We start from the raw sequence: 26,775 nt of genomic DNA on the forward strand, positions 1-26,775 counted from the left end.
ATTGCCAGTGGCCGATAAGGTGCCTCTCACTGGAAGGCCACTCCCTGGGTCTCTACTTCACCCAGATGTTGTATACTGTCGTCTCCTGCAAAGAGAGAAAGCAGAGAGTTGTGAGTGTTTGTAATGGCTTGTGTGGATAACACAGAAGGGCAACATTTGTAGAGGGTAACTGTGAGGCATGGGTGTGAGAGGGCAATAGGCTGAGGGTGAGTGTTGGCTTTTCAGATGGGAATGTGACATGCCCTGAGAGAGAGGTGTGGAGTTGCAAGGTGTGTTGTCCTGAGGAATGCTGCATGGGAGAATGCTGGGCAAGTCACAGTGTGGGGCTTGGCACCTGAAAGTGTTATGCCACTCACCTGTCATGCTCTCTTGAGATCCTGGATCCTCTGGTGCACTGTCTCTAGTTGGAGGGACCACACTTCTGCTGCTGACTTAGAACCATAGAATGACCACAGCACAGAAGGAGGTCATTTGGCCTGTCGTGTCCATGCTGGCTTTCTGCAAGAGCAACTCACCTAGTCCCACTCCCCTGCCTTTTCCCCATAGCCCTACATTGTTTTTTTTCCAGATAATTATCCAGCCCTCTTTTGAAGGCCTTCATTGAATCTGCCTCCACCACATTCTCAGGCAGTGCATTCCAAATCCTAACCACTCATTACATAAAAAGATTTTTCCTCATGTCGCCTCTGGTTGTTTTCCCAATCACCTTAAATCGGCGTCCTCTGATTCTGGATCCTTCAGCGATCTACGCTGTGTCCAGACTCAACATGATTTTGAACACCTCTATCAAATCTCCTCTTCTCCAAGGAGAACAGACCCAGCTTCTCCAACCTATCCTGGTAACTGAAGTTCCTCATCCCTGGAACCATTCCCATGAATCTTTTTATTATTATGTTATTTAGAGATACAGCACTGAAACAGGCCCATCGGCCCACCAAGTCTGTGTCGACCATCAACCACCCATTTATACTAATCCTACATTAATCCCATATTCCCAACCACATCCCCACAATTTCCCTACCACCTACCTATACTAGGGGCAATTTATAATGGCCAATTTACCTATCAACCTGCAAGTCTTTGGCTGTGGGAGGAAACCGGAGCACCCGGCGAAAACCCACGCAGTCACAGGGAGAACTTGCAAACTCCGCACAGGCAGTACCCAGAAGTGAACCCAGGTCACTGGAGCTGTGAGGCTGCGGTGCTAACCACTGCGCCACTGTGCACCCTCTCTAATGCCTCAACATCTTTCCAAAAGTGTGGTGCCCAGAATTGGACACAATACTCCAGTTGAGGCCAAACCAGTGTTTTGTACAGATTTATCATAACTTCCTTGTTTTGATACTCTATGCCCCTATTTATAAAGCTCAGGATCCCAAATGCTTTATTAACTGTTTTTTCAACCTGCCCTGCAACCTTCAGTGATTTGTGTGCATGCACCCCCAGGTCCCTCTGATCCTGCAGCCTCTTCAGAATTGTACCCTTTAATATAAATTGCCTCTCTTCATTCTTCCTACCAAAATGAATCACTTCACACTTTTCTGCATTAAATTTAATCTGCCACTTGTCTGCCCATTCCACCATCCGGCCTGTATCCTCTTGACGTTTATCACTATCCTCCTCACAGTTCACAATACTTCCAAGTTTTGTGTCATCTTGAAATTTTGAAATTGTGCCTTGTACACCCAAGTCTAGGTCATTAATTTCTATCAAGAAAAGCAGGGGGTCATAGCACCGACCCCTGGGGAACCCCACTATATAGCTTCCTCCAGTCCAAAAAAACAGCTGTTTACAACAACGCTCTGTTTCCTGTCACTCAGCCAATTTCGTATTCATGCTGCCACTGTTCTGTTTATTCCATTACTTCTAAATATCCTGGGCCTTGTGCCACAAAAAGTGGATGAATTCTATTTCACAACAGCGTCCATCCCAATGACAACCATCGGAAGTTATAATTGGAGTCTAGGTCATTAAAGGTGGCAGCATAACCACCTGTGTAGATTTAGTGTGTTCAACAGCCTATTTCTACGTTGTAACATTCTATGATGCGATACTCTAGCTTGTAAGTAGTGAGGGCTTGTTTACTATAATGACCTTTGACACTGAGCACCAGAGAAATATCTAAGTAAATCCTAAAAATATGACAGGCAGTTCTATCCCTGCTGTGTGTTATATGCGTGAGTTTACATGAAGTGAAATTTGTACATCTCAGAGTTCAAATTTAAGGAGAATGAATTGCTTCAATTCAGAATGAAATGCCTCAATTCAGAACCAGAAACTTTCATAGCATACCTATTGCAAAGATAAATTTAGCTTCTGTCCAAATTAGCAATATACTTTGCCCCCTCTTCAAAATTCAGTAATGTCACCGCTTCCCTCCAGTTCTTGTCCGTGGCCCCGACGTGAGGAGCCCAGGACGTCATGCTTAGTTCTTGCTGAAAAGTCAATAACATTTTGCTTTTTTCAGCAGTTTATTTTCTTTTTCTATTTTTTCTCCTCTTTAATATTAATTATAGTTCAGCCTTTAACACACAATGTGATGGAGATGAGTTCCTTTTCTAGACATTTGTCTTTCAACTGAAGTGATGCATTACTGTGGTTGTATGGGAGAAAAAATGAGAACAGATGGCAAGTCCATTATTCCTTTAAAGAGAAATTTAACATTTCAGGCTGAACTAAAACCTGTTCAGGGTCAATCGCTACAGTTGCTGTTTTGAAGTTGTTGGGCTCACTGTGCTGCGCTGAGGATCTTTACATTCTATTAGCTCACCTTACTTCGCATTAACATGCAGAAAAGTGACTAATGACTTTTGAATAGCATATAATGGGAATGTTCTTTTAAAAATCAGTATAAAATTAGAGTTCTTGACAGTGTTCAAGCACCGTGAAGATCTTGCGCATTTGAAAAAAGACCTTCAGGGAAGAAGACTCACCTTATCCAGCAATGTGCCAGATGGCAAATTGAAAGCAATTGAAGAATGTTTCCACAAGTTGTTTCAATTGGTATAGAGAGAGCACCAACATTACATTTTGACAGTCTGACTGATTGGCCACTAACTAAAGGCTTCCTCTTCTGTGACCTGTCATTAATTTAATGTCTTCCAGTTAATGTTGTTATGTAAACTTAAAAATCTGAACTTACAGCTATATAGTTTTATTAGTTTTAATTAGTATGTACTTCACTGCCTTGTGGGCGTCTTGGGAGAGACCAAGGCGAAGGGAGTAAGCCCTTACAGAAAATCCGGAGCGGAACCCCGAAGGCGGTCAAGTGTCACCTTTGGCATGTTTCCGGCAGTTCCTGCAGCCATACCGGTGCCAAACGTTGTGCTCTGCACTTCTTTGGACCCCACCAGAAAGGCCGAGAGGGGGGTTTTGATGCTTGGGCATCTCACAACCTCCATACATCCGCCCAGGCATGCGCCATGTAGAGGTCACACCATAGTCGCCTCACAGCGACCAAATCAACACGGAAGGCAGCAGTTACGGGTTATAAGTCCGGCTCAATTGGCGTAGAGATTGGGCGCCACGGGGTTGCCTTTGTCGGTGGGAGAGGTCATCGCATCTCACTGGACAGCTACCGCCCGCCTCAAACCGGGCAGCCCCCAGTCAGTAAGGTTCTGTCCCGCCACAGTGCACCTGCTTCAATGGGTGCTTGGAGCTCAGGGTCAGTGCCCAACAAGTGGAATGTAACACCGCACCAAACAGCACAACCAAAAAAGGAAAGAAGGTACCAGCCCTTCGTTTTGCAAGCTGGAACGTCAGAACTATGTGTCCTGGCCTGTCGGAAGACCTTACACAAATCGACGATTCTCGGAAGACCGCCATCATTAACAACGAGCTCAGTAGACTCAATGTGGACATTTCAGCACTTCAGGAGACACGCCTCCCTGCGAGCAGATCTCTAAGAGAGCAAGACAATACCTTCTTCTGGCAGGGTAGGGATCCTGAAGAACCAAGACAGCATGGAGTGGGCTTCGCCATCAGAAACTCCTTGCTCAACATGATAGAGCCACCCTCAAATGGCTCGAAACGCATACTGTCCATCCGACTGCTCAGTGCCTCTGGTCCAGCACATCTACTCAGCATTGATGCTCCAACACTGTGCTCCCCACCTGAAGCTAAAGACCAGCTCTACGAGGAACTCCATAATATCATTAGTAGCATCCCCAATACCGAACACCTATTCCTGCTGGGGACTTTAATGCCAGGGTTGGGGCCGACCATGACTCATGGCCCTCCTGCCTTGGGCGCTATGGCACTGGTAGGATGAATGAGAATAGACAGAGACTGCTTGAGTTGTGTACATATCATAACCTCTGCATCACCAGCTCATTCTTTCACATTAAACCCTGTCACCAGGTTTCTTGGAGGCACCCAAGATCACGTTGTTGGCACCAGCTGGACCTCATCGTCACAAGGCGTTTAAACAGCGTTCAAATCACACGCAGCTTCCACAGTGCAGACTGCGACACCGACCACTCCCTGGTGTGCAGCAAGGTTAGCCTCAAACCAAAGAAGCTGCATCACTCCAAGCAGAAGGGCCACCTGCGCATCAACACTCGCAGAATTTCTCATCCACAACTGTGACGTAAGTTTCTCAATTCACTTGAAAAAGCCCTTCAAAACACTCCTACAGGGGATGCTGAGACCAAGTGGGCCCACATCAGAGATGCCATCTATGACTCAGCAATGACCACCTATGGCAAACGTGTGAAGCGGAATGCAGACGGGTTTCAATCTCACATTGAAGAGCTGGAACCTGTCATAGCCGCTAGGCGCATTGCACTGCTGAACTACAAGAAAGCCCCCAGCGAGTTAACATCCGTAGTACTTAAAGCAGCCAGAAGCACTGCACAAAGAACAGCCAGGTGCTGCGCAAATGACTACTGGCAACACCTATGCAGTCATATTCAGCTGGCATCTGACACCGGAAATATCAGAGGAATGTATGATGGCATTAAGAGAGCTTTTGGGCCAACCATCAAGAAGATCACCCCCCCTCAAATCTAAATCAGGGGAAACAATCACTGACCAACGCAAGCAAATGGACCGCTGGGTTGAGCACTAGCTGGAACTGTACTCCAGGGAAAATGTTGTCACTGAGACTGCCCTCAATACAGCCCAGTCTCTGCCAGTCATGGATGAGCTGGACGTACAGCCAACAAAATCGGAACTCAGTGATGCCATTGATTCTCTAGCCAGCGGAAAAGCCCCTGGGAAGGATGGCATTACCCCTGAAATAATCAAGAGTGCCAAGCCTGCTATACTTTCAGCACTGTACGAACTGCTTTGCCTGTTCTGGAATGAGGGAGCAGTACCACAGGACATGCGCGATGCCAATATTATCACCCTCTTTCAGAACAAGGGTGACCGCGGTGACTGCAACAACTACCGTGGAATCTCCCTGCTCAGCATAGTGGGGAAAGTCTTTGCTCGAGTCGCTTTAAACAGGCTCCAGAAGCTGGCTGAGCGTGTCTACCCTGAGGCACAGTGTGGCTTTCGAGCAGAGAGATCCACCATTGACATGCTGTTCTCCCTTCACCAGCTACAGGAGAAATGCAGTGAACAACAGATGCCCCTCTACGTTGCTTTCATTGATCTCACCAAAGCCTTTGACCTCGTCAGCAGACGTGGTCTCTTCAGACTACTAGAAAAGATTGGATGCCCACCAAAGCTACTAAGTATCATCATCTCATTCCATGACAATATGAAAGGCACAATTCAGCATAGCAGCGCCTCATCAGACCCCTTTCCTATTCTGAGTGGCGTGAAACAGGGCTGTGTTCTCGCACCTACACTGTTTGGGATCTTCTTCGCCCTGCTTCTCTCACATACGTTCAAGTCTTCAGAAGAAGGAATTTTCCTCCACACAAGATCAGATGGCGGGTTGTTCAACCTTGCCCGTCTAAGAGTGAAGACCAAAGTACGGAAAGTCCTCATCAGGGAACTCCTCTTTGCTGACGATGCTGCATTAACATCTCACACTGAAGAGTGTCTGCATGGACTCATCGACAGGATTGCAGCTGCCTGCACCAAATTTGGCCTAACCATCAGCCTCAAGAAAATGAACATCATGGGACAGGACGTCAGAAATGCCCCATCCATAAATATCGGCAACCACACTCTGGAAGTGGTTCAAGAGTTCACCTACCTGGGCTCAACTATCACCAGTAACCTGTCTCTCAATGCAGAATTCAACAAGCGCATCGGAAAGGCTTCCTCTGCTATGTCCAGACTGGCCAAGAGAGTGTGGGAAAATGGCGCACTGACACAGAACACAAAAGTCCAAGTGTAACATTAACTGGAAGACAGAAGTGCAAGGAGAGAGCCAACTGTGTAACAGCCCTGACAACCAATTTTATCTGCAGCACCTGTGGAAGAGTCTGTCACTCTAGAATTGGCCTTTATAGCCACTCCAGGCGTTGCTTCACAAACCACTGACCATCTCCAGGCGCTTACCCATTGTCTCTCGAGACAAGGAGGCCCAAAGAGAGAGAGAGAGAGAGAGAGAGAGAATTAGTATGTACTCATTAAAATCTATGCCCTTTTGAATTCTCTCCTGCCTCACACTTTTGAAATGTTAACATTTTAAATATTTGCATTTGAATTCCATAAACATTTTCACTTATATGGCCATTTAAAACACATTTCACAACTTAAGCTATTTTAAATATTGCAGATAATTGCTATGGCTGACATTTATGATAAGCAATAATGACATGGGTGCAAAAGTTGTTTTTATTTAAGAGTAACATATGTCAAAATAAATTTCCTTTATAAACTGATAAGAATGATTGTCATTCCCGGTGGGCTTTGCTGGGAGGTCTTTGCCTACCATCTTATATGAATTATCAAGTTGCTGAATAATTGTGTGTTATTATAATTCATGTTTTATGATGATTAAGTGTTTCTTTTTATGATTATTGTAGACTGTAGCCTTCATATTTAATTGTTTAGAACTGATGATTTCATGATAAAAATTCTATACTTCTTTATCCATATGTAAATTATACAACATTCTTATGCTTTCTTCGAGAATTATATTCTGAAATTTCTTTATGGTACTATTAAAATTTGAGTACTTGATTAACAGTTTTAAAAGTTTACCAGATACACATTACTTGGAATCCAAAATATGAAAATGTTGCTTTGTCCAGTGGTATTTTGAATTGAAAAGAACGTACAGTTTTCTCACTGTGAGATAGAGTTAAACTGCAACTCTTGAGAAACTACAGAGTTATTTCCAAATGCTTACTTTGCCAAAAAATAGAATTTAAATAAAATTCTTTGGGCAATTTGGAAATACCCTTCATACATTGTGGCAGCAATGCAAAGAACATAAATCAAGAAAATAGCATTTCAACTTGTCTATCGCCTCAACAACTAAAAAGACAAACCAAAGCACTTTATTTATTTCACCGGAGATCATTTCTGCTCGCCACATACTGCCAATAGTTTATCATTGCTACCTTCCTGCACAATCATTCAGTTGTACATATCAGATGTCCAGGAGCCTGTTTCAGTTGATTCTGTTTTCGCTTCCCCACTCTGCCCCCAAGCTATCTAACCAATAATTAGAATTTCAAGTCTCCTGTTGTAGCTGAAATCAAACTTTGGTGAAGAAGCCTTGCTTTTGTGTCTTTCTCATCCTAACTACCAGGACATTTACTTCTTCAATAAGGGTGAATGATCAACTAAACAGATTATAGACCTCCATTTTAGGTATTAGTTGCCTGCATGTTTTCTTCATAGCTCAAGATAACTGAATTGTACATATAGGGCTGAATTTTAACAGCCCTCTGACATCAGGGGTCATGGCAGGGGGACCCAGAAAATTCTTTCGGGAGTAACCTGCCTCAACCCCCCGACGCCAAGAAGTCCCTGTCACATTTTACTGGCGCCGGCGAGGCCTTGGTGCGGCCCCAGCAGCGGGCCCTTCATTTAATATTAAAATTAATTTTAAAACATGCAAATAAACCTACCTGATCCAGACGGCCATCCCACGCCGATATTCCGGCCATCGGCCGGAGGTCCCGTGCCTTCAAAACTCCATTCGGAGTTCTGAGACAAGACACTGGTGGGGAGGAGTGAAATTATCAGGGCAGGGGGGAGCGGGAAAAACACTTTTTATTTGCTGTGGGGATGGTAGGATAGGGTTGAAAGGCATATGTGATGAGGTTGGGGGGAAAGTTCAGTTTGGGAATACAGTTAATTTTCGTGATATAGGCCAACAAAAAAAAACATTGGGGGGAGGGGTTGGGAAAGGGCCTTCAGCTTTTAACTATTTTTTTAACAAAATTGCACAATAATGTAACTTTAATAATTCAATTTTCTCCTAAGAGCTTGAAGTCCTTTAAAAAAGACGCTAGAGCCTGCGCAATGGCGCCGGACACCGTTGCCAGGGACAGAACAGCTGCCCCCTCTATGTCATTGGGGGAGGATGTTCCGGCCCCTCCATTTAAATGAGCCTCCATTCAAAATATCATAGGGGCTCAGTGGCACACAAGTCATGCAAGCTTATAAAATTCAGCCCATGTTGTCACATAGCACCATAGCTCAATGCAGTAGTTAACTCCTGTAAAGGTACAATTAAAATGTGACCTTAAAAAAAATGAAATTAATGTGTTGTTCGGTGTACATTTCTAATTATGTGTCGAATGATTTAATTGTCGAGTTAAATGCGGCATTTAAACTGACCAATTCATTTTTATTGATTTCAGTTATACATATCAAGTTGTTGGCAATGGCATCAAAGCCCAGTCGAGCAATCCAGAGGTGAAAGTGAAAGGAACTGACCCTGTCATAAATCAGATCATTGATAAACTGAAGCACATCAATCAGGTAAGCAGAACTGTCAAAGCATGACAAGGCAGTGCAGTAAAGTCATCTCAGGCTCATACAGAAGCATACACTTTTACTGAAAGGGGGTCAAATGTATGAAATAAAGAGAAAATAATATTTTTAAACTCTCTTTATGTCCATGTTCACAAGATCATGAATTACAGATGAAAGACCATTTGGTCCATTTTTATTTATCTATCCAGCGAGATCCTAATTTTCCCCCATTGTAGCATCCAATTGTTTCTTAAATAATTCCAAGGTTTATGCAACCACTGTTTTATCTGGAAGTCCATTCCACATGTTGATCACTTTAGTGTGAAGAAGAATTTTCTGATATAAGTCTGAAAATTATCTTTTACTTGCTTGACCATGTATTCCGTACTTTTACTCAAGCGGCTGAATTTTGTTCAGCTCCTGATGTCCGGCTCCGTGGCAGGAGGAGATCGGAAGATCGGAGCGGCAGAGGCCCGCCACGGAGCCTGACACTGGGATTGCTGGGCCCAATCTTCCTGGCAGCGGTGAGGCTCCATGGCGGCCCCTCCACTGCTCGGCGACGGGACCTGACTTTAAATATTTGAATAAACTCTATGAATACATTTAAAATGAATTATCTGTGATCTTACCATTGGATCCGGATCTTCCATGCAATGGGCAGCACTCACGTGTCTTCACTTTCCTGTCCAGGGAAAGATAGCGCCACTGAGGTGGGGAAGCGGGAATCCCAGAATTTTTTGTGTAATGGGGACGGGGGGCGCGGGGGAAAGTGGTGGAACATGGGGCCAACTCTGCAGTTGTAGTGTGGGGGGTTGGGGAAGGGGTGCCCTCTGCACCTTGTTCAGTTGTGGGTGGAGAGGCGTGACCTCTGCATTTTGTGCCATTGGGGAGAGAAAGGGTCAACTCTGCAATCCAAGTGTTTTTGTGGGGAGAACAGGGCCAACATTTATTTTTGCTGCAGTGGGGAGGGGGTACGGGGTTCAACTCTGCAGTGTCTGAGCATGGCTGGCAGCCCTTTAAAAAGGGCGCCAGCACCTGCGTAGAGACAGCTGACACCGTTCACAATGTTGCCGAGGCGCCCCCCCCCCCCCCCCCACCACAAGATTGGGGGTATGGCCACCCTGCATATTTAATTGAGCTGCCGTGATGCACAGCTGCCATTTTCAGGCCGAGCAGTGTAATTTAAAGTAATAATACAGGCTAACTTTCTCTATACATTTAACAATCTGAAATTAGTTCTGCAAAATCACCTCTCAGATCCCTCCTTTTCAGATTGAAAAGCCCAAGTTTCTCCAGCCTTTTCTCATAACTCATACCTCTGACATAAGGTATTAGGCTCCGAGCTTTTCTCTGCATTCCCTACAGTGCTTGTTTTTTGGCAAACAAAACTGTATGCAGTATTCAAGTTCCCTCTGACCATGGTGCCACACTTTGATTCTTACCTTCTTTCACTTGGATTCTACTGTTTTCGCAATACAGCTCAACATTCCATTTCCTTTTGTTTCTTTACTTATCCCACTACTACTTCTTTTGCCTTGCACAGTCATGCCTTTGTCATTTAATCACTTCTGCCTTCCACTGTATCGCAGGCCTTTCCTTTTGTACTTTCCTCCCTCCCCCCTTTCTTTGCCGAAGTACTTGCTAAAAACCAATTACATTGCGAACATTTTCCAGTTCTGATGAAAGGTCACGGCCCTGAAATATTAAACTCTGTTTCTCTCTCCACAGATGCTGCACTTGTATGTATTAACTGCTGTTTACCATTGTCGGTATTAACTTTTATTTCCCATTGTTCTGCCCACTTGCATATTTTGTAGAATGATTTTGTAATTTCTGAACTGCATCCTCTTATTTCTGGATCCCTACTAGTTTGGTGTTTTCCACAGATTTGAGTTTATGAATCCAGGACATTGATTTAAATTAGATACAGCATTGAACCCAACATTGAGCCTTGAGGTACCACCACACAGACCTATCTCCTTCAGCTAATTGTTTCCTACCTTTCATCCAGTTTCTTATCCATTCCCATGGTGTGCTGAATCCCTGCAGATGTGAGTTTAATTAATAGTTTTTTCTGTCAAATATTATCAAGAATCTTTAGCAATTCTAGGAACACCAGGAACCGGATTTTAACGCTGTACAATTGGATGGGATTTGAATGAGCTAAAATCTCGCACCATATCTTCGGGCTTGTCAAAATCCACTTGGGCTGTCAATTAGGTTGATCTGACAGGGTCTTCCTCTTCTGAATCCATGCTGACTGATGTTATATAGGTTATTGATGCATAGATTATCTTCAACTTCATTCCTGGTGATCAATACCATTATTTTATATGGAATGAAAGTAAGACGAACATGTCTATAGTAGCCTGTACAAAAACAAAATACTGCGGATGCTGGAAATCTGAGACAAAAACAGAAAATGCTGGAAATACTCAGCAGGTCAGACAGCATCTGTGGAGCGAGAACCAGAGTTCACGTTTCAGGTCCGTGTGACTGAAAAAGGTTAAAATTTGCCCCCATGGTATCAACAATATGTGGCTCAGATTTGGAAGTGATCAATGCGGGAATTTACCCTACTTTTGTCCCCTACCGCACAGCTCTGAACCTCAATACTCTCGCTATGCTGAACACCATAATGGTAACTCAGACTTCATACCACATGTCAACATTTGCTGAGAAGTTTCAGTGGCTTTGTTTTTGCCTGCTTCACTTTCTGCTTACATTTGGCTAGAACACTTGCTGCCGTGAAAGTAAGCCACAGAATAATTATAACTGCTACCATCTTTCATATTTTTTTGTGACTATGCAAAAAAAAACTGAACTGAAATACAAATGTTATTATCTCTTACACACCTTCACCCAGTGAAGCACTGCAAATTACTGGTGGAAAATCCACAAAATTACTAAAATTTGTGATTTTTATCATAAAGATACAGATATGGTACATGAGGTCAGCTAAAAGTTTCAGCCAATGCTTTTACTTTTCCTTCAATCAAGTTTGTCTTTGTCAATTATAATAACCCCCCAGAGATTCCGATACACTGAAGACAGGAAGAACACTTTTTGTTGAAAAAGATATGTTGTGACACAAATGTATAGAACTATAATAAAGACTTGTTAACGCATTGGGCTGAACTTTATGAGCGTGCCCCAAATCGCGGTGGCACGCTCTAATCTCGATAGTCTGCTCCCGCGGATCCGCCGTCGCTGAGCTCCTGCGATATTGTGGCTGAGAGTGAGATCTTTAAACGTCTGTGTGAGAGACTATGTGAAAGTGAGTGTTGGGTAGAGAGAAAGGTTGACAGAGACAGTGGCCTCAAAATTTGCATCCCCGACATGGTGGGCAGGAGAGGGCTGGGAAAGGAGTTAAAAATGAAAAAAATAGAGAACCAAACCATAACTATCACATACACACCCATTGCTGTTTTGCCAAGGCTGGTTTTGTTGCGACTGAGTATACCACCATGGAGAAGTGGGCCACGTCATTAACATAACTAAATTTGACTCCCTCACTGCAATTGGGAGCCTGATTTCAATTTTACAGATGCCACACAGGCTTCCGAGGGATTGAGAAACCCAGCAGTGTAAGGAAGGTGGGAGCTGCTGGTTCAATAAGGTAAGTACCTTTTTCAGCACTCCATGTGGGTCAGGAGGAGTAGGAGTGTTCCCCTCAATGAAGTCTTTGGCCTCCCTCCTTCTGATCATGCATGATCTTACCTCTGTCCAAACTTGAATGCAGACCTACTCACCTTGCGATAGCCGGAGACTGTTCCCAAGGGTCCCTGGCTGGGGCCTCCAGTCACTGGTTTTTCCTCCAGGCCACTGGCCAGCCTGTCAATTTGGCCAGATGCCGGGTGGAAAACAGAAGAAAAAAATGATAATGAGGTTTTGCCATTAAATTATACCCATTCCCAGGCCTTGCCAGGTTCTTCGGCCACTACTTTGCCTCTGCATAGATATTGTGGCCAGTTTCTTACCTCTTTCTAATTTTTAAATAAAGGGAAACAGATAAGAAGAGTAAGAGTGGGGAAGGGTAACAAGTTGAGGGTGAAAGAGCCTCTAGCCTCTTGCCCTCCATGCTTGGTGGGGTCGGGGGGGGGGGGAGCAGTTGTGATTGTGGGAGAATGGATAGAGACTTAAAGTGTCAGCTGAGTGATAGTGGAGCAAGTAGACAGGGAAAGTACAAGGATTGAGTGGGAAGTTCAAAAGGGAAGAGGAAGGTGAGGTCATCATAGGAATGAGGAAGTGGTAGGAGGGTGAGTGATAGCAGAATGCTGAAGGGTAGGGGATGCAAGGGGAGAGAGGAGCTGAGGATAATCATGGTTGGGAGAGTTATTGGGGGCCATATTTCCCTGAAACGATATGAAAAATGCATCCTGTATTTATTGGTGGCTCCTTTCTCCACCACACCAGTCTGCCCACCACCACCACGTGAAAAGAAAGAAGAAAAAAAGGTAGATAGAGAAGCAAAAGAACAAGACAGAAGCAGAAAATGTAAGACAGAGAGAAGAGAGCAGGAGAGGCATATTTTCTGCCTTTCCCTTTGCAACATCAGGGGAGTCAACTCATAGGTAAAAAAGAATCAGAACACCCATGAATATAAAAAAAATCACCATGGCAATTGGTTAATAAAATACCGGCACCACTCGATTAAAAAAATAATTCCCATATATAAAAAACACACAACACAATAGGTTAAAAAGAAATTCAAACATCCATATGTTGAAAACAATCAGAATTGATTAGATGACTAGGTGTAAGAAAAAAATAAGTTTGACAATATTTCATATATTCAGAATCCCTTTAGGTTAAAAAAAAAGAGACCCATGTTATGAACTTCAGACTTGTACACCCAAAATTGGCTTCCTACCTGTTTCTCACTTACCATTTTGGCTAGTTGCTGACCCACGTTCTCTATTTTCCATGTTCAACTGCCCTCTTTCTAGCCTGGTATAGTCTACTGCTAATAAACCATGGAGAGTCTCTTCTGCAATTCTTTCATTCTTGCACTCTGTAAAGTTGCTAGTGGCTGGGAATTGCTTCATAGCTGCTTGCTGTCCGCTCGATTTCACTCTGAACTTTGCTGGGTTTCCTGCACACTTCCAGTGAAATTATACAAGTGGAGCAGGAATAGCTCTGAGAAAGTTCCTGTCCTGTTTCTTTTCCGCTTGCTTGCAGTGATTTGAGATTTACAAACCAAATTGTATTGGTAACAGCAACTCCCTTATTATTGGAAAAAATTTGCTTCCTCACGTTCCAAATCCACCAGAGGGTAAGTAGTCTCCCAATCCTCCAGGTCTGCAAAGGTCAGAATATCACAATCAACATGAGTAGAAACTTATAAACAAGTGTGCAAAAAGTGGGCTAGGTCTTTGTATGCCAGATAATAAGAGTTCATGGGCTGGATTTAGCCGATGACCATGTCTCAAGTATCCTCGCAGTCGAGTGCAAGTCTATAGAGGTTATGTTAAAGCAATACATGTGGTGTACTGTATTCAGTTCTTGGTTCCACGCTACATATAGGGCATACATGCACTGAAGAAAGTACAGGGAAGAACAGCCAGAACGATCACAAGCATAAAGGGGTTAAACTATGAAACAGTGGCGCAGTGGTTAGCACCGCAGCCTCACAGCTCCAGGGACCCGGGTTCGATTCTGGGTACTGCCTGTGCGGAGTTTGCAAGTTCTCCCTGTGTCTGCGTGGGTTTCCTCCGGGTGCTCCGGTTTCCTCCCACATGCCAAAGACTTGCAGGTTGATAGGTTAATTGGCCATTATAAATTGCCCCTAGTATAGGTAGGTGGTAGGGAAATATATAGGGACAGGTGGGGATGTGATAGGAATATGGGATTAGTGTAGGATTAGTATAAATGGGTGGTTGATGGTCGGCACAGACTCGGTGGGCCGAAGGGCCTGTTTCAGTGCTGTATCTCTAAACTAAACTAAACTAGAAGAGAGAGATGATTGATTGATTAAGGATGCAGTTGAATGTTAGGCTTGGAGAGTTAGAGGGATGAGTTCTAGTATGCTGAGTCGCCTTTTCTCACCCTTGACTTCATGATTTTATTTAATAGTAGAATACTCTTCATGTGATGCAAAAATAGGTGGCATTCATTAAAAAAAAAGCATCTGAGGTGAAATTTCAAAATTGTGGTCATTTTATTTGTCATTTTAATTGCCTCAGTCTTCTCAAAGATTTCATACATACAAAAGAATATATTTCCTTAAGTTTATTTAGGTTTGTATTAATAAATAGTCAGTTATTTTCATCATTTGTATTATTTATTAATTCAGGTCAATCCAAGTTTAATTGTCTGGCGAGGGAACTGCAGAATATTCAATCAGATTTAATAGGTCTTCGGGCGCTGCAAGTCAGAACCCAGGGGGAACGGTCTGACTTTCTTGTTTGCTAAAGTGTGATTGCTTTATGATACCTGTACTAATAGGGTTATTTCTATTATATGCAACGGGCAGGCGACAAACATTTTTGGTGGGTGATGAAATGCTTTGGCCCACGGAATCTTGCGCCGGCCCCAGCGCAGGACTTTATTTTTATTTTGGAAGCACTGCTTCACCTTATTATTCCGCGGGCAAGGCAGGGCCCATCTTGGCTGCCACCTGCCTTTGGCACTTGCACTGTGCAGGCAGCTGCTGCCTCCTGCAGACCCTTGACACCACTCATTGGATGCCAACTCAACCTCTGCTGAATTAGGGCATGTATATTTGATGATTCGCAACGCAGCTGAAGCATGGGGTTGGGACCCGGAAATCATTCAGGCGTCGGGTTCCCAAATCCATTTACAAAATTCAGCCCAGGAAATGTGACAAGATGGACATGAAAGTTGGATATGTGCAATTTTTATTTTAAGATAGATACTGAATATTTTGTATAGTGAGTTGTAAAAGCTACATTGAAAAGAATTCTGTGCAACATACTATGCTTGCTACACAATTGAAAGAAACCGTTAATGTGTGAGATTTTTAAAAAATTCCTACAATTGTAGAAGACATATGTCTTCTTCAGAAATCCTTTTAATACTTAATCATCTTTAAACTATTTAAAGCCACAGACATGTTTTCCATCAGGCAATATGCAAACGACTGGCAAACAGATGGAATATAGCCAAACTATCATCTGATACAACTTAAAATTTTATCTCTATAACCTTCTCCATCCCTATAACCCTCTGAGAACTCAGTATTTCTCCAATTCTAGCCTCTTGCCCATCCCCAACTATCATTGCTCCACCATTGGCAGCTGTGCCTTCAGCTGCCAAAGCCCTAAGTTCTGAAATTTCCTCCCTAAATCTCTCCACCTTTCTTTCCCCTTTAAGGTGGTCCTTAAAATCGACCTCTTTGACCAACCTATTGGTCACCTTTTCTCAATCGAAAATGCAAGTGTGCCTGTCTGCCGCTGGTTCTCTGCTGTTTCATGCATTTATGTGTGACCTTATCCTACAAGAGAGCAGGAAGAGGTCAATGAATGTGTTGCAATGTGTTTGGGTGATGTGTCTTCCATAGCTAAATAGCTGGAGATATATAGAAACTGAGAGAGGTGGATGTGAGGCTGGTAGCATTGGTAAGCGCATGAGTCTGAGGTGCAGCATCCAACTGTTAGGCATCAGTCCTGATTATTGATGAGTGAGTGATGGGGACGTGATGCATTGGGCAGCATTCACTGCCCTTGACCACAGGTGTGAGTCATTCAGCTTTTTCCAGCAGCCAGGCTCTGGGGAATTCACTTCCCTGGCCATCTGCTCCCATTCCCTTTGCACGGTGTGCCTAGTGGGCCTCCTGGCTCGATTTGGAAACATGGCCTCTCTCCTTTCAACCACCTGGGCTAATGCCTCCAGCGGCACATCAGGAAACCTGAGAGCCCTTTCTCTGGCTTGTTGTTTCATTACCAGTCTTCTTTCTTCCAGCAAAGCCTTTCTGTGACTGTTCCACCTGCTGCTGTAACCTGAATGCACCTCCCCTTTAAGAGGAGCAGGCTGCTTTTAAGAAGTGCAGGCTAACTTTAGGTCATGCACACACCTCAGCCCCCTGCTGAGCATGCAGCTAGTCAGCAGCATGTTTCACATTGGGCTGTATGCTGCAATCACGCTGATGAACAAGTAGCACAAAGTTTGTGTGCTGCCTGCAGCACCTCAAACGGGCGTGGGTTAATCGTGCTTTGCGATCCCCACATCCATTTACAGGCCTTATCAAATTTTCCCCCATAGTCTTGAAGTGAGACTCATTATTGGAGGGTGGCTATGAAAGGTGGTTCTGAAACAATAACCCTCTATAATGTACAAAGTTTACGCCATCATATTTTAGATACTAAAGCATGTACTGCAATCTTGAAAATTAAATTGCAGCACCTTTGCCATCATTCATAACCTATCAAATAACCAATCACCACCCTAATAGCTGAACAATAACAAGAAAAAATGGTAATCTATAATGTGACATGGTCTTAAATCAGCATTAGCTGATTAATTCCCATTTTTATGTTCAAAGTCTAAATCAAGTTGACTAAATCAATCAAAAGCCTATTACCTTCATACTTGCATGCTCTGCTTTTCAAATCAATAAAATTCCATTTTGTTTTCAAAACATTACCAATAAATAGATCTACATTATCCTGTTAATGATTTACCATGTACATTTTATTTGTAACGTCCTGCATGTTAATTGCACTACGCCTACATTTTTCTTTACTCAGACATTCTAAATTGGGTTTACAGTAGAGGAGCAACATCAATATGGGATTTGTCTGAAAGAAACAATAGATGAATTTTAATGCAGTTCAATGTAAGGGAAACAAGGGAGTAGAAATTTATTATAGACCATTTTCAGGCAGCAGATATTGAGCCTCAGGCCTCATTGTAAGAATCAGGGAGAGCTGGTGGTACCTGTCATGCCTCAAAACGCAGCTCGCCCAATTAGCCGAAGTGAATTATTGCCATTTACCTCAAAAGCAATGGCCCTCAGCTAAGTCCTAAGAGAGAGGGAGAGGAGAGAACAGGATGGGCAGGAGTGGTGGTGTGATTGTAGGCCGTCAGTGGCCTATCATACTGCTGTGGTGTGGGATGAGCTTCTCACTCCCATTGCCATCTCAGACTCCACATAAGTGGTCCTGGTCAAGGCTGCTGCTCATGCCACTGAAACATAATATTTACTTCAACTCAGGCAAAGTCCTGAACTGTCTGATGTCCTGCAACAGCAATACGATGGGAGGAACTTGCTGACCAGAGGAGGCCCCGGTAAGTTTTAAAACTTTATCTGTCTCTGAACTCCTTATGGGCCAAGAGGAGCAGGATTTCTCCTTCCTGCTTCACATGGAAGGCTTGGATCTCCCCAGAATGGGCGCACCCTTCCTGGTCACAGCAAAATACTAAACTGTTTTATTTCTGAGAGAGCAAGTGAACATACAGGACAATGGTGGCAATCAAACTCATTCAATCAGCACATCTTTTTTTTTTAAGAGATACAGCACTGAAACAGGCCCTTCGGCCCACCGAGTCTGTGCCGACCATTAACCACCCATATATACTAATCCTACACTACTCCCATATTCCTACCACATCCCCACCTGTCCCTATATTACCCTACCACCTACCTATACTAGGGGCAATTTATAATGGCCAATTTACCTATCAACCTGCAAGTCTTTTGGCTGTGGGAGGAAACCGGAGCACCCGGAGGAAACCCACGCAGACACAGGGAGAACTTGCAAACTCCACACAGGCAGTAGCCGGAATCGAACCCGGGTCGCTGGAGCTGTGAGGCTGCGGTGCTAACCACTGCGCCACTGTGCCGCCCCACAATATTTATAATATTATAAATGCGTGCTATGTTTCCCCACATCATTAGGTCATCTTGCTTGACTTTAATAAAATAACTGTCTACTCTCATGCATATTAGCATTCTGAGTCTGGGTGAAACCTATCTAGCAGCTTCTTGTTAATAAGGCTGACTGCCATTGTTTGTGTTTAGTCCCTATTTTATCATAATGTTCACAATGAGAGAGGGAAGGAATAATGTCAGAAAACCCCTGCCTTGCACCCAGAACCAAGGATTTCCCAATTCAATGGTTGTGATGCATTTATTGAAACCAAGACAGACTAATGAATTGCTTCTTATTTTTGGTCTTTGGGGCAGCAACTTAAGGGAACGACTTCAATGCCTAGCACTTCAGCATCTTAACAGTCCGATGGCTTTTTAAAAAATTGTGTGAATACACGTTCCTTTAAAAACCCAACATTTAAACATATAATTCTCCACGTCGAAAAAGGATCAAAAATTTCAAAAGCATGACAAAAGGTTTGGGGCCAATTAAAAGTAATTGTTGGACAAAACCGCTGAAAGGTTTTGGAGGGCCTCAGAAAGCATTTCAAATAGACTGAAGTGGATGGAAAATAGGAAAAAGTGAAGAAAAAGGAAATCCAAGATCAAGGCATGATTCTGCAGGTAAGTTATGGAGCAGCTCAGAACCTGATTTCCTGTCTTTATGGCTTCTGAAGTGCATGTGTTACTCTGTGAAGTAGTTGTGAGCAGAGTATTCCTTTGTGTCCATGGTGCCCCCAAGGTAACGAAGATGAGTTTCAAGCCATAGACAGCCACCTCTGTCACTCCTGTGCCAGTGCTATGCTGCACTGTAGATGCAGATGTCCTTGTGGCTATTGATATAGCATTGTAATTGCTTTGATGGTGTCCCAAATCCAGAGAAACCAATTCTCTGATAAATATCAGGTAGATGTGTCAGAGTCAGATTGGTGATATTTTGGTTATGCTGCTAAATAGGCATTGGTGGCTCTTGATCACCTTCTTGGAAAGGATGACATACTGTCTTTGGGGTGCTTCTGAGGAGGAAGAAAACATTGCAGTTTGTCAGGCATTCACATATTTTATTGATGTCAATGGGGCTGTGCTATTGCAGCTTCCTTCAGGAAGAGGAGCCTTCACCGGCACTAATTTTTTGCTAATCTGGGATATTTTCACCTGTCTGTAGATGTGGGTGTGCAGGTACTGTGGGTAGGCATAGCGCACCTTTCCCCAGCAGCCTCTGTAGGTCTTCCTCTCTTCCAAACATTTTGGATAGGAGATTCCCAGTGCAAAACACATTGGTGGCAGTCATGGTGTGTGGGCAATATGGGGAATAAATAATTTACATAAATGGGCACAAAGCCTTATGAAAACCTAAGTGCCGACAGGAGAAAAATGTTTAAACAATACTCTTGCCTTTTTATTATAATGCCTTTTCATAATCTCCAGAATACATGTCACTGCTCAATTAATTTCCTTTGTAATATAATGTCTTTTTCATAATCTGCAGAACATATATTGTTGACCAGGGACTTTTAATAGCCCATTTGAAATGGGCTTTCTTAATATCAGGTGTCGTCCATGCCACAAGAATGGGAGATGGCATGCAAGACCAAAATGGCCACAAATTCAACACAAAATTCAGAGCCCACCCATTTAAGGCATGTGCAGCAAGCTACCACTGGTCCCAGAAATTGAAAAATGTTTGGAACTCACACCAACACATTCCTGGTGAGACAAGGTAGGACTTATGCTCGTGTTCAACAACCAATCCTTGTGAGGAATGTCTAAACTTAAGTTTAAATCTCCATGAGATCCCTTCCATTTACCTTTCCTGTTATTAGTGTTACACCAATGTGCTTTGTTAAATGATAATTTTCTTTAATCCACTGACTGGAGATCTGAATTTGTATTTTTTTTTTTAAAAAGACATTTTTAAAAGACAAGCTGCCAAAGTCATCCTTTCCGGTTAAGATGATCACCTAGTTTGTTACACTGTATCCTACATTCCAAAGGACTGAGGGGAGAGACAACATGTCTACTTAGTCCCCAGCAAGAACCACGACCTAGGAAGTTTAAAGGAACTACCTGTTCTTTTCAGCAAGCAGAGAAATACTGCTAACTGCTATGTTTGAATGACTGAGTGACTGTCATGTGACAAATCCCTCCCATCTGTGGTTTAAGTTGTTTTGTTTTTTCTCTGCAGCAGAGGAGAAGCAACTGGACTCTGACATAAGCAGCCCCTAATTGGGGGTTTCTCTCTCTCCATTTCAGCTTAAAAGCTTTCAAATCCTACTTGTTGACTGACCACCTTTGTGTTCTCCGGCTACAATCAGAAACTCCATTGGAGGAAATCAGCCTCATTGCTATCTCCAAGAGACTCGCCAAACCAGTCATCTACCTCTTCAAACTAAAAGCCTCAGGACCACTGAATTCAGCTAAAAGCCAGCCAAATCACCAAACTCCCTGGACTGTCTACCTTTTTTTATGGACTCCAACTCAACCAATCTACCTTTCCCCACTCTAACCTATTTGTGTGCGTGTAAACCTCTAGTGTGTGAGTGTGGACGTGGTTTAGGTACAATAAAGTTAGCCTCTTTCTTTGTTAACTGAAGAAACCCTGTCCACTCACTCAGTCATTCAAATTTAGCAGTTAGCACTATTTCTCTGCTTGCTGAAAAGAATGGGTAGTTCCTTTAAACTTCCTGGGTCTTGGTTCTTGTTATGATCACAGCAAATAAGTAATCAAACACCTACTGAATTGGCCAGTACATCCACTTTAAGAAAGAATTATTAAAGGTCTCGTGGAACTGCACTCAAAATTGTCCCTTGGGCCCCTCCAATTTTCACTCCAGGTTCAATTATGTTCTGCTAATTTACTTTCAAATTAAATGGAAATTAATACAAATGGGACCCTCATTTAAATATTGACATTTGAATTATTATAATAGGAACTGCAAGAAGATATTTTTATACATTTTACAGCCATGATTCTACTTGTTGTGACCATTGTAGTAAATTGTGCATGAATTCTTAAGCTCAAAACAAGTAAAATACAATTTGATTAGACACATGGAAAAGAGTAAAAATGTAGGTTGTTCAGTCCAGCAGTTGATTGATTTCATCATCCATTTTAGAATAGCTTTTTGTTCATTGATTTTTGAGTCAGCCATTGCTGGATCAGACTCCAACACCCTCCCTGACTGCCCTCTCCAGCTTAATTTGATAGAGAGTTCTTTCTGTTCTCAGTATGTACACTCTAATTGTGTCTCACCTACTTTTAGACATTTATTTAACCTGAAGAAAGCTTCAGAAATGCATGTTGTCAACTGCCAACTTTATTTTCACAATTTACCAGCCTGTCTTGGAAATTGAAAAGCCTGCAAAAATAGGCACAAAAGTTTCTGGTACAAAAGAATCAGCTCTACTTTATTTTGATTAAAATCACATGCTAATGAACATAATTAAATTCGGTACAGTCGGTGTCAACTGAATTGTGACTTAGTAAAGTAGCTCTGCCTTTTATAAAATTATCCTATTTGCCAATACATGTGAAATCATTTCAGGTGCATTGTTCAGAATTTGCAGATGACACGAAACTTGGAAGTGTGGTAAATAGTGAGGAAGATAATAGACTTCAAGAGACACCTCCTCCACCACATTAGACATTCACTCCCTCCACCACGGACGCACAGCGGCAGCAGTGTGTACCGCCTACAAGATGCACTGCAGCAACTCACCAAGGTTCCTTCAACAGCACCTTATAAACCTTTGACCTCAACCACCTAGAAGGACGAGGGCAACAGGTGCAAGGGAGCATCACCACCTGCAAGCTCCCCTCCAAGTCACACACCAACCTGACTTGGAAATACATTGTCATTCCTTTACTGTCACTGGGTCAAAATCCTGAAACGCCTTCCCTAACAGCACTGAGTGTACTTAAACCACATAGATTGTAGCGGTTCAAGAAGGTGGCTTACCGTCACCTTCTCAAGGGAAATTAGGGATGGGCAACAAATGCCGGCCTTGCCAGTGATGCTCCTATCCCATGAATGAATGAAAAAAATGAAAGGTTGGTATAATGGGCAGACAAATGCAGAAAAATGTGAAGTGATACATTTTAGTAGGGAAAATGAGGAGACAACACAAACTAAATGATACAATTTTATAGGGGGTCCAAGAACAGAGAGACCTGGGAGTCCACGTGTACAAAACTTTGAAGGTGTGAGGATAGGCTAACAAAACAGTTAGGAATACATATGGGACCTGGGCTTTATAAAATGAGATGTGGGGGGGGTGGAATTCTAATGGGCAAGGGGAGGTGGGCACAGGTGGGTGTGGGGTGAAGACCCCAAAAATTACTGTCGGTTCATCATCTCACCCACTTCTGGGTTTCACCCTGACAGGTCCGGAGGCGAGCAGGAAACCCCTGTCCAGCTGTCGGGAAACTAGTTAAAATATTCAAAGAACAAGTTAAGTGTGTCTTTCATCCTACATTCTTGCTTTAACAGCCAGCACACAGGTTCCACAATCTCTCTGCATCAGGCAAGGCTGCAGGAGGCGAGAACACGGCAGAGAGTGATTGCGTACCTGAAATTTATGTGCCAGGAAGGCTTTAAAGACTGAACTTGGCAAGCTTGTGGTTAGCCACAGTGAAAGGCTTGTATTTACAGGATTACTTCTATCAGCCCAAAATCACTAGTTTCAGAGGCAATTGCAATTTTTTAGAGTTACTTTCTCAAGTGCCTCAGAGTATACTGACCTGTATCTCAGCTTTCTTGCTATCAGCGTTCACTGCGCATAGGAGCAACCTACGCAGCAGTAGCCAGACCTCTGAGGAGGAGCAGCCACACCAGCAGCAACAACAAAGGCAACCGCAGCACCTGGAGCAGCACCACCACCAGCAGCAACTGCCTTCTCCGCAGCCACATGCTGCTCCACAGGACAGAGAGGATGGACAGAGAGCTCCAGCTCGAAGGAAATGACACCCCCAGCATAGGGTATATAGGCCACGGGTGCGTTTCTGAACTTCTCGAAGCAACAGTACCTCAGGACACTTAGGCTTTCGTGGCAGATCATGGCAGACATGTGCAACCGTGTGGAACCAGAGCTGCTTCCAACAGGACCTGGTGGCCACTCATTGCCAGTGATGTCTAAGTCAGAACAGCCCTGACTTTCTTTGACTCCAACGCCTTCCAGGGATCTGCTGGTGAAATCTCCAGGATATCACAGTCAGCTGCGCACAAGTGCATCATCCAGGTCACTGCTGACTTGTTTTCCAAGGTGGCCAATTATGTCAACATAGCCACTGATGAGGCCACTCAAACCCAAAGGTCTGTCAGCTTCGCAGCATTGGCTGGATTTCCACAGGTGCAGGGGATGATTGATTGTATTGTTACGACCAGGTGAGAAAGGTGTCTAGGGGGCCCTCAACCTTCACCTGGTCTTACCGTAACAGGATTTAATTTTAAACACCACATTTTTAGCTCCCCCTTGGGAAATCGTTGTTCACCGCTTTTGAATTATAAGACAAAGAAACCAGCACAAACAGGCTTTTAGGTCTAAAGAGAAGTTGCAATTTATTAAACTTAAACTCCAATTTGATTAACGCCTACGGATAAACAATGCGCCCACGCTAACATGCATATGCGATACACACATGCAAATAGAGACAGAAAAGAGCAGAAGAAAAGTAAAGTGGAAAAGTTTGAGGCAATATCGGAAGAGTTTTTGTTATGGTTCTTCAAGCTCACTGTAGAATCCTTGGTTGGAGGTAGATCTTGCTTTTCATTGGGGCCCAGTATTCTTCTTAAACCTTGTTCGCTGTAGAAGACTTTTCTCTCTTGGGGTTCATGTGGATTCAGAGGCTTGTGAGAAAGAGATGGGAGCAGACAGGAGAGACATTCTCAGTCCAGGATGAACAGACACTCTCTGAATTCAAACTGTTAGTACAATTCAAAAAAAAAACTCAGGTTGCCCAGCAGGTTAGTCATGTGACTAACTGGTATGACCACGTCTTAGATTGTATCATCTCAGCAGTCTCTGGAATTCTCCTCTTACACACAATACCTGGTGATCAAGGTCAATTTTGGCTTGAATGTGTCAGGGAATGGTCCTTTGTCCTTCCAAGTACTGTCCATTACTATGCAAATATTTTTTCCAGCCATGGCTGATCTGTTTAACAAATCCTTTCTTCACTCCAGTAACAGTTTAAAATCAAAGTTCATGACAAAATTAACATGCCTCATTCTTGGCAGGTGGGGGCCTAGCATGACAGTATGTATGTGGCAATCAAAGCACCCTCAGATCAGCCAAGTGTCCTCATGAATTGGAACGGCTTCCACTTCCTTAGTTTCCAGCTGCTTTGTGACCATTGCAAGGTGATCATGCATGTCTACACCAGGTGTCCAGGGAAATAGCATGGCTTCTTCATTCTTTGCCAAACACATCTGATGCAGATCTTCTCTCCATTACACAGCCTCAGCAGCTGGTCCTGGGAGTCAAGGGGTACCCACTGGACAGCAGCTCACTCCTGTGAGGAACCCCACCACTGAGCCAGAAGAAAAGTATAACGGAAGCCATATCATAGCATTACCAGGGCACAAATAAAGCAAGTGATTGGGTTGCCTGGGCAGATCAAGAGGTGCCCTTCAATATGCCCAGCAAGGGTCTCCAGGATTTTGTGCTTTGCTGTGACCTTCACAACATAGCACTGCAGAGAGAAGTGGAGCTGCAGCAAGAGAAAGGTGGTGGGTGGCTGGCATCTGAGGAGGATGAGGGAAAGGAGGACAAGGAGCCAGATCAGAATCACAGAATAATACAGTGCAGAAGAGGCCCTTCGGCCCACTGAGTCTGCACCGATGCATTAAAACACCTGACCTGTCTACCTAATCCCATTTGCCAGCACTTGGCCCATAGCCTTGAATGTTATGACGTGCCAAGTGCTCATCCAGGTACTTTTTAAAGGATGTGAGGCAACCCGCCTCCACCACCCTCCCAGGCAGGGCATTCCAGACCGTCACCATCCTCTGAGTAAAAAAGTTCTTCCTCAAATCCCCCTTAAACCTCCCGCCCCTCACCTTAAACTTGTGTCCCCTAGTTACTGACCCTTCAACTAAGGGGAACAGCTGCTCCCTATCCACGCCCCTCAATCTTGTACACCTCGATCAGGTCACCCCTCAGTCTTCTCTACTCCAGTGAAAACAACCCAAGCCTATCCAACCTCTCTTCATAGCTTAAATGTTCCATCCCAGGCAACATCCTGGTGAATCGCCTCTGCACCCCCTCCAATGCAATCACATCCTTCCTATAATGTGGCGACCAGAATTGCACACAGTACTCCAGCTGTGGCCTTACCAAAGTTCTGTACAACTCCAACATGACCTCCCTGCTTTTGTAATCTATGCCTCGATTGATAAAGGCAAGTGTCCCATATGCCTTTTTCACCACCCTATTAACCTGCCCTTCTGCCTTCAGAGATCTATGGACAAACACGCCAAGGTCCCTTTGTTCCTCGGAACTTCCCAGTGTCAGGCCATTCACTGAATACTTCTGTGTCACATTACTCCTTCCAAAGTGTATCACCTCACACTTTTCAGCGTTAAATTCCATCTGCCACTTTTCTGCCCATTTGACCATCCCGTCTATATCTTCCTGCAACCGAAGACACTCCACCTCACTGTTAACCACTCGGCCAATCTTTGTGTCATCCGCGAACTTACTGATCCTACCCCCCACATAGTCATCTATGTAATTTATATAAATGACAAACAATAGGGGACCCAGCACAGATCCCTGTGGTACGCCACTGGACACTGGCTTCCAGTCACTAAAGCAGCCGTCAGTCATCACTCTGTCTCCTGCAGCTAAGCCAATTTTGAATCCACCTTATCAAGTTACCTTGTATCCCATGTGCATTTGCTTTCTTGATAAGTCTCCCATGTGAGACCTTGTCAAAGGCTTTGCTGAAATCCATGTAAACTACATCAACTGCACTACCCTCATCTACACACCTGGTCACATGCTCAAAAAATTCAAATTTGTTGGCATGACCTCCCTCTGACAAAGCCATGCTGACTATTCCTAATCAAATTTTGCCTCTCCAAGTGGAGATAGATTCTCTCCTTCAA

General features: G+C 43.7%; 1 protein-coding gene across 1 annotated transcript in view; it reads left to right on the forward strand.

Moving 5' to 3' along the window:
• Positions 1-26,775, forward strand: part of gpc5a (glypican 5a) — a 1,436,107-nt gene that overhangs the window by 766,202 nt on the left and 643,130 nt on the right. Inside the window, exon 6 of the mRNA XM_068034439.1 lies at positions 8,721-8,841. Within this exon, the coding sequence (XP_067890540.1) occupies positions 8,721-8,841 (121 nt within the window). The remainder of the gene's footprint in view (positions 1-8,720; positions 8,842-26,775) is intronic.

Source organism: Heterodontus francisci, chromosome 6 (assembly GCF_036365525.1).
Source record: "Heterodontus francisci isolate sHetFra1 chromosome 6, sHetFra1.hap1, whole genome shotgun sequence".
NCBI lineage: Eukaryota > Metazoa > Chordata > Chondrichthyes > Heterodontiformes > Heterodontidae > Heterodontus > Heterodontus francisci.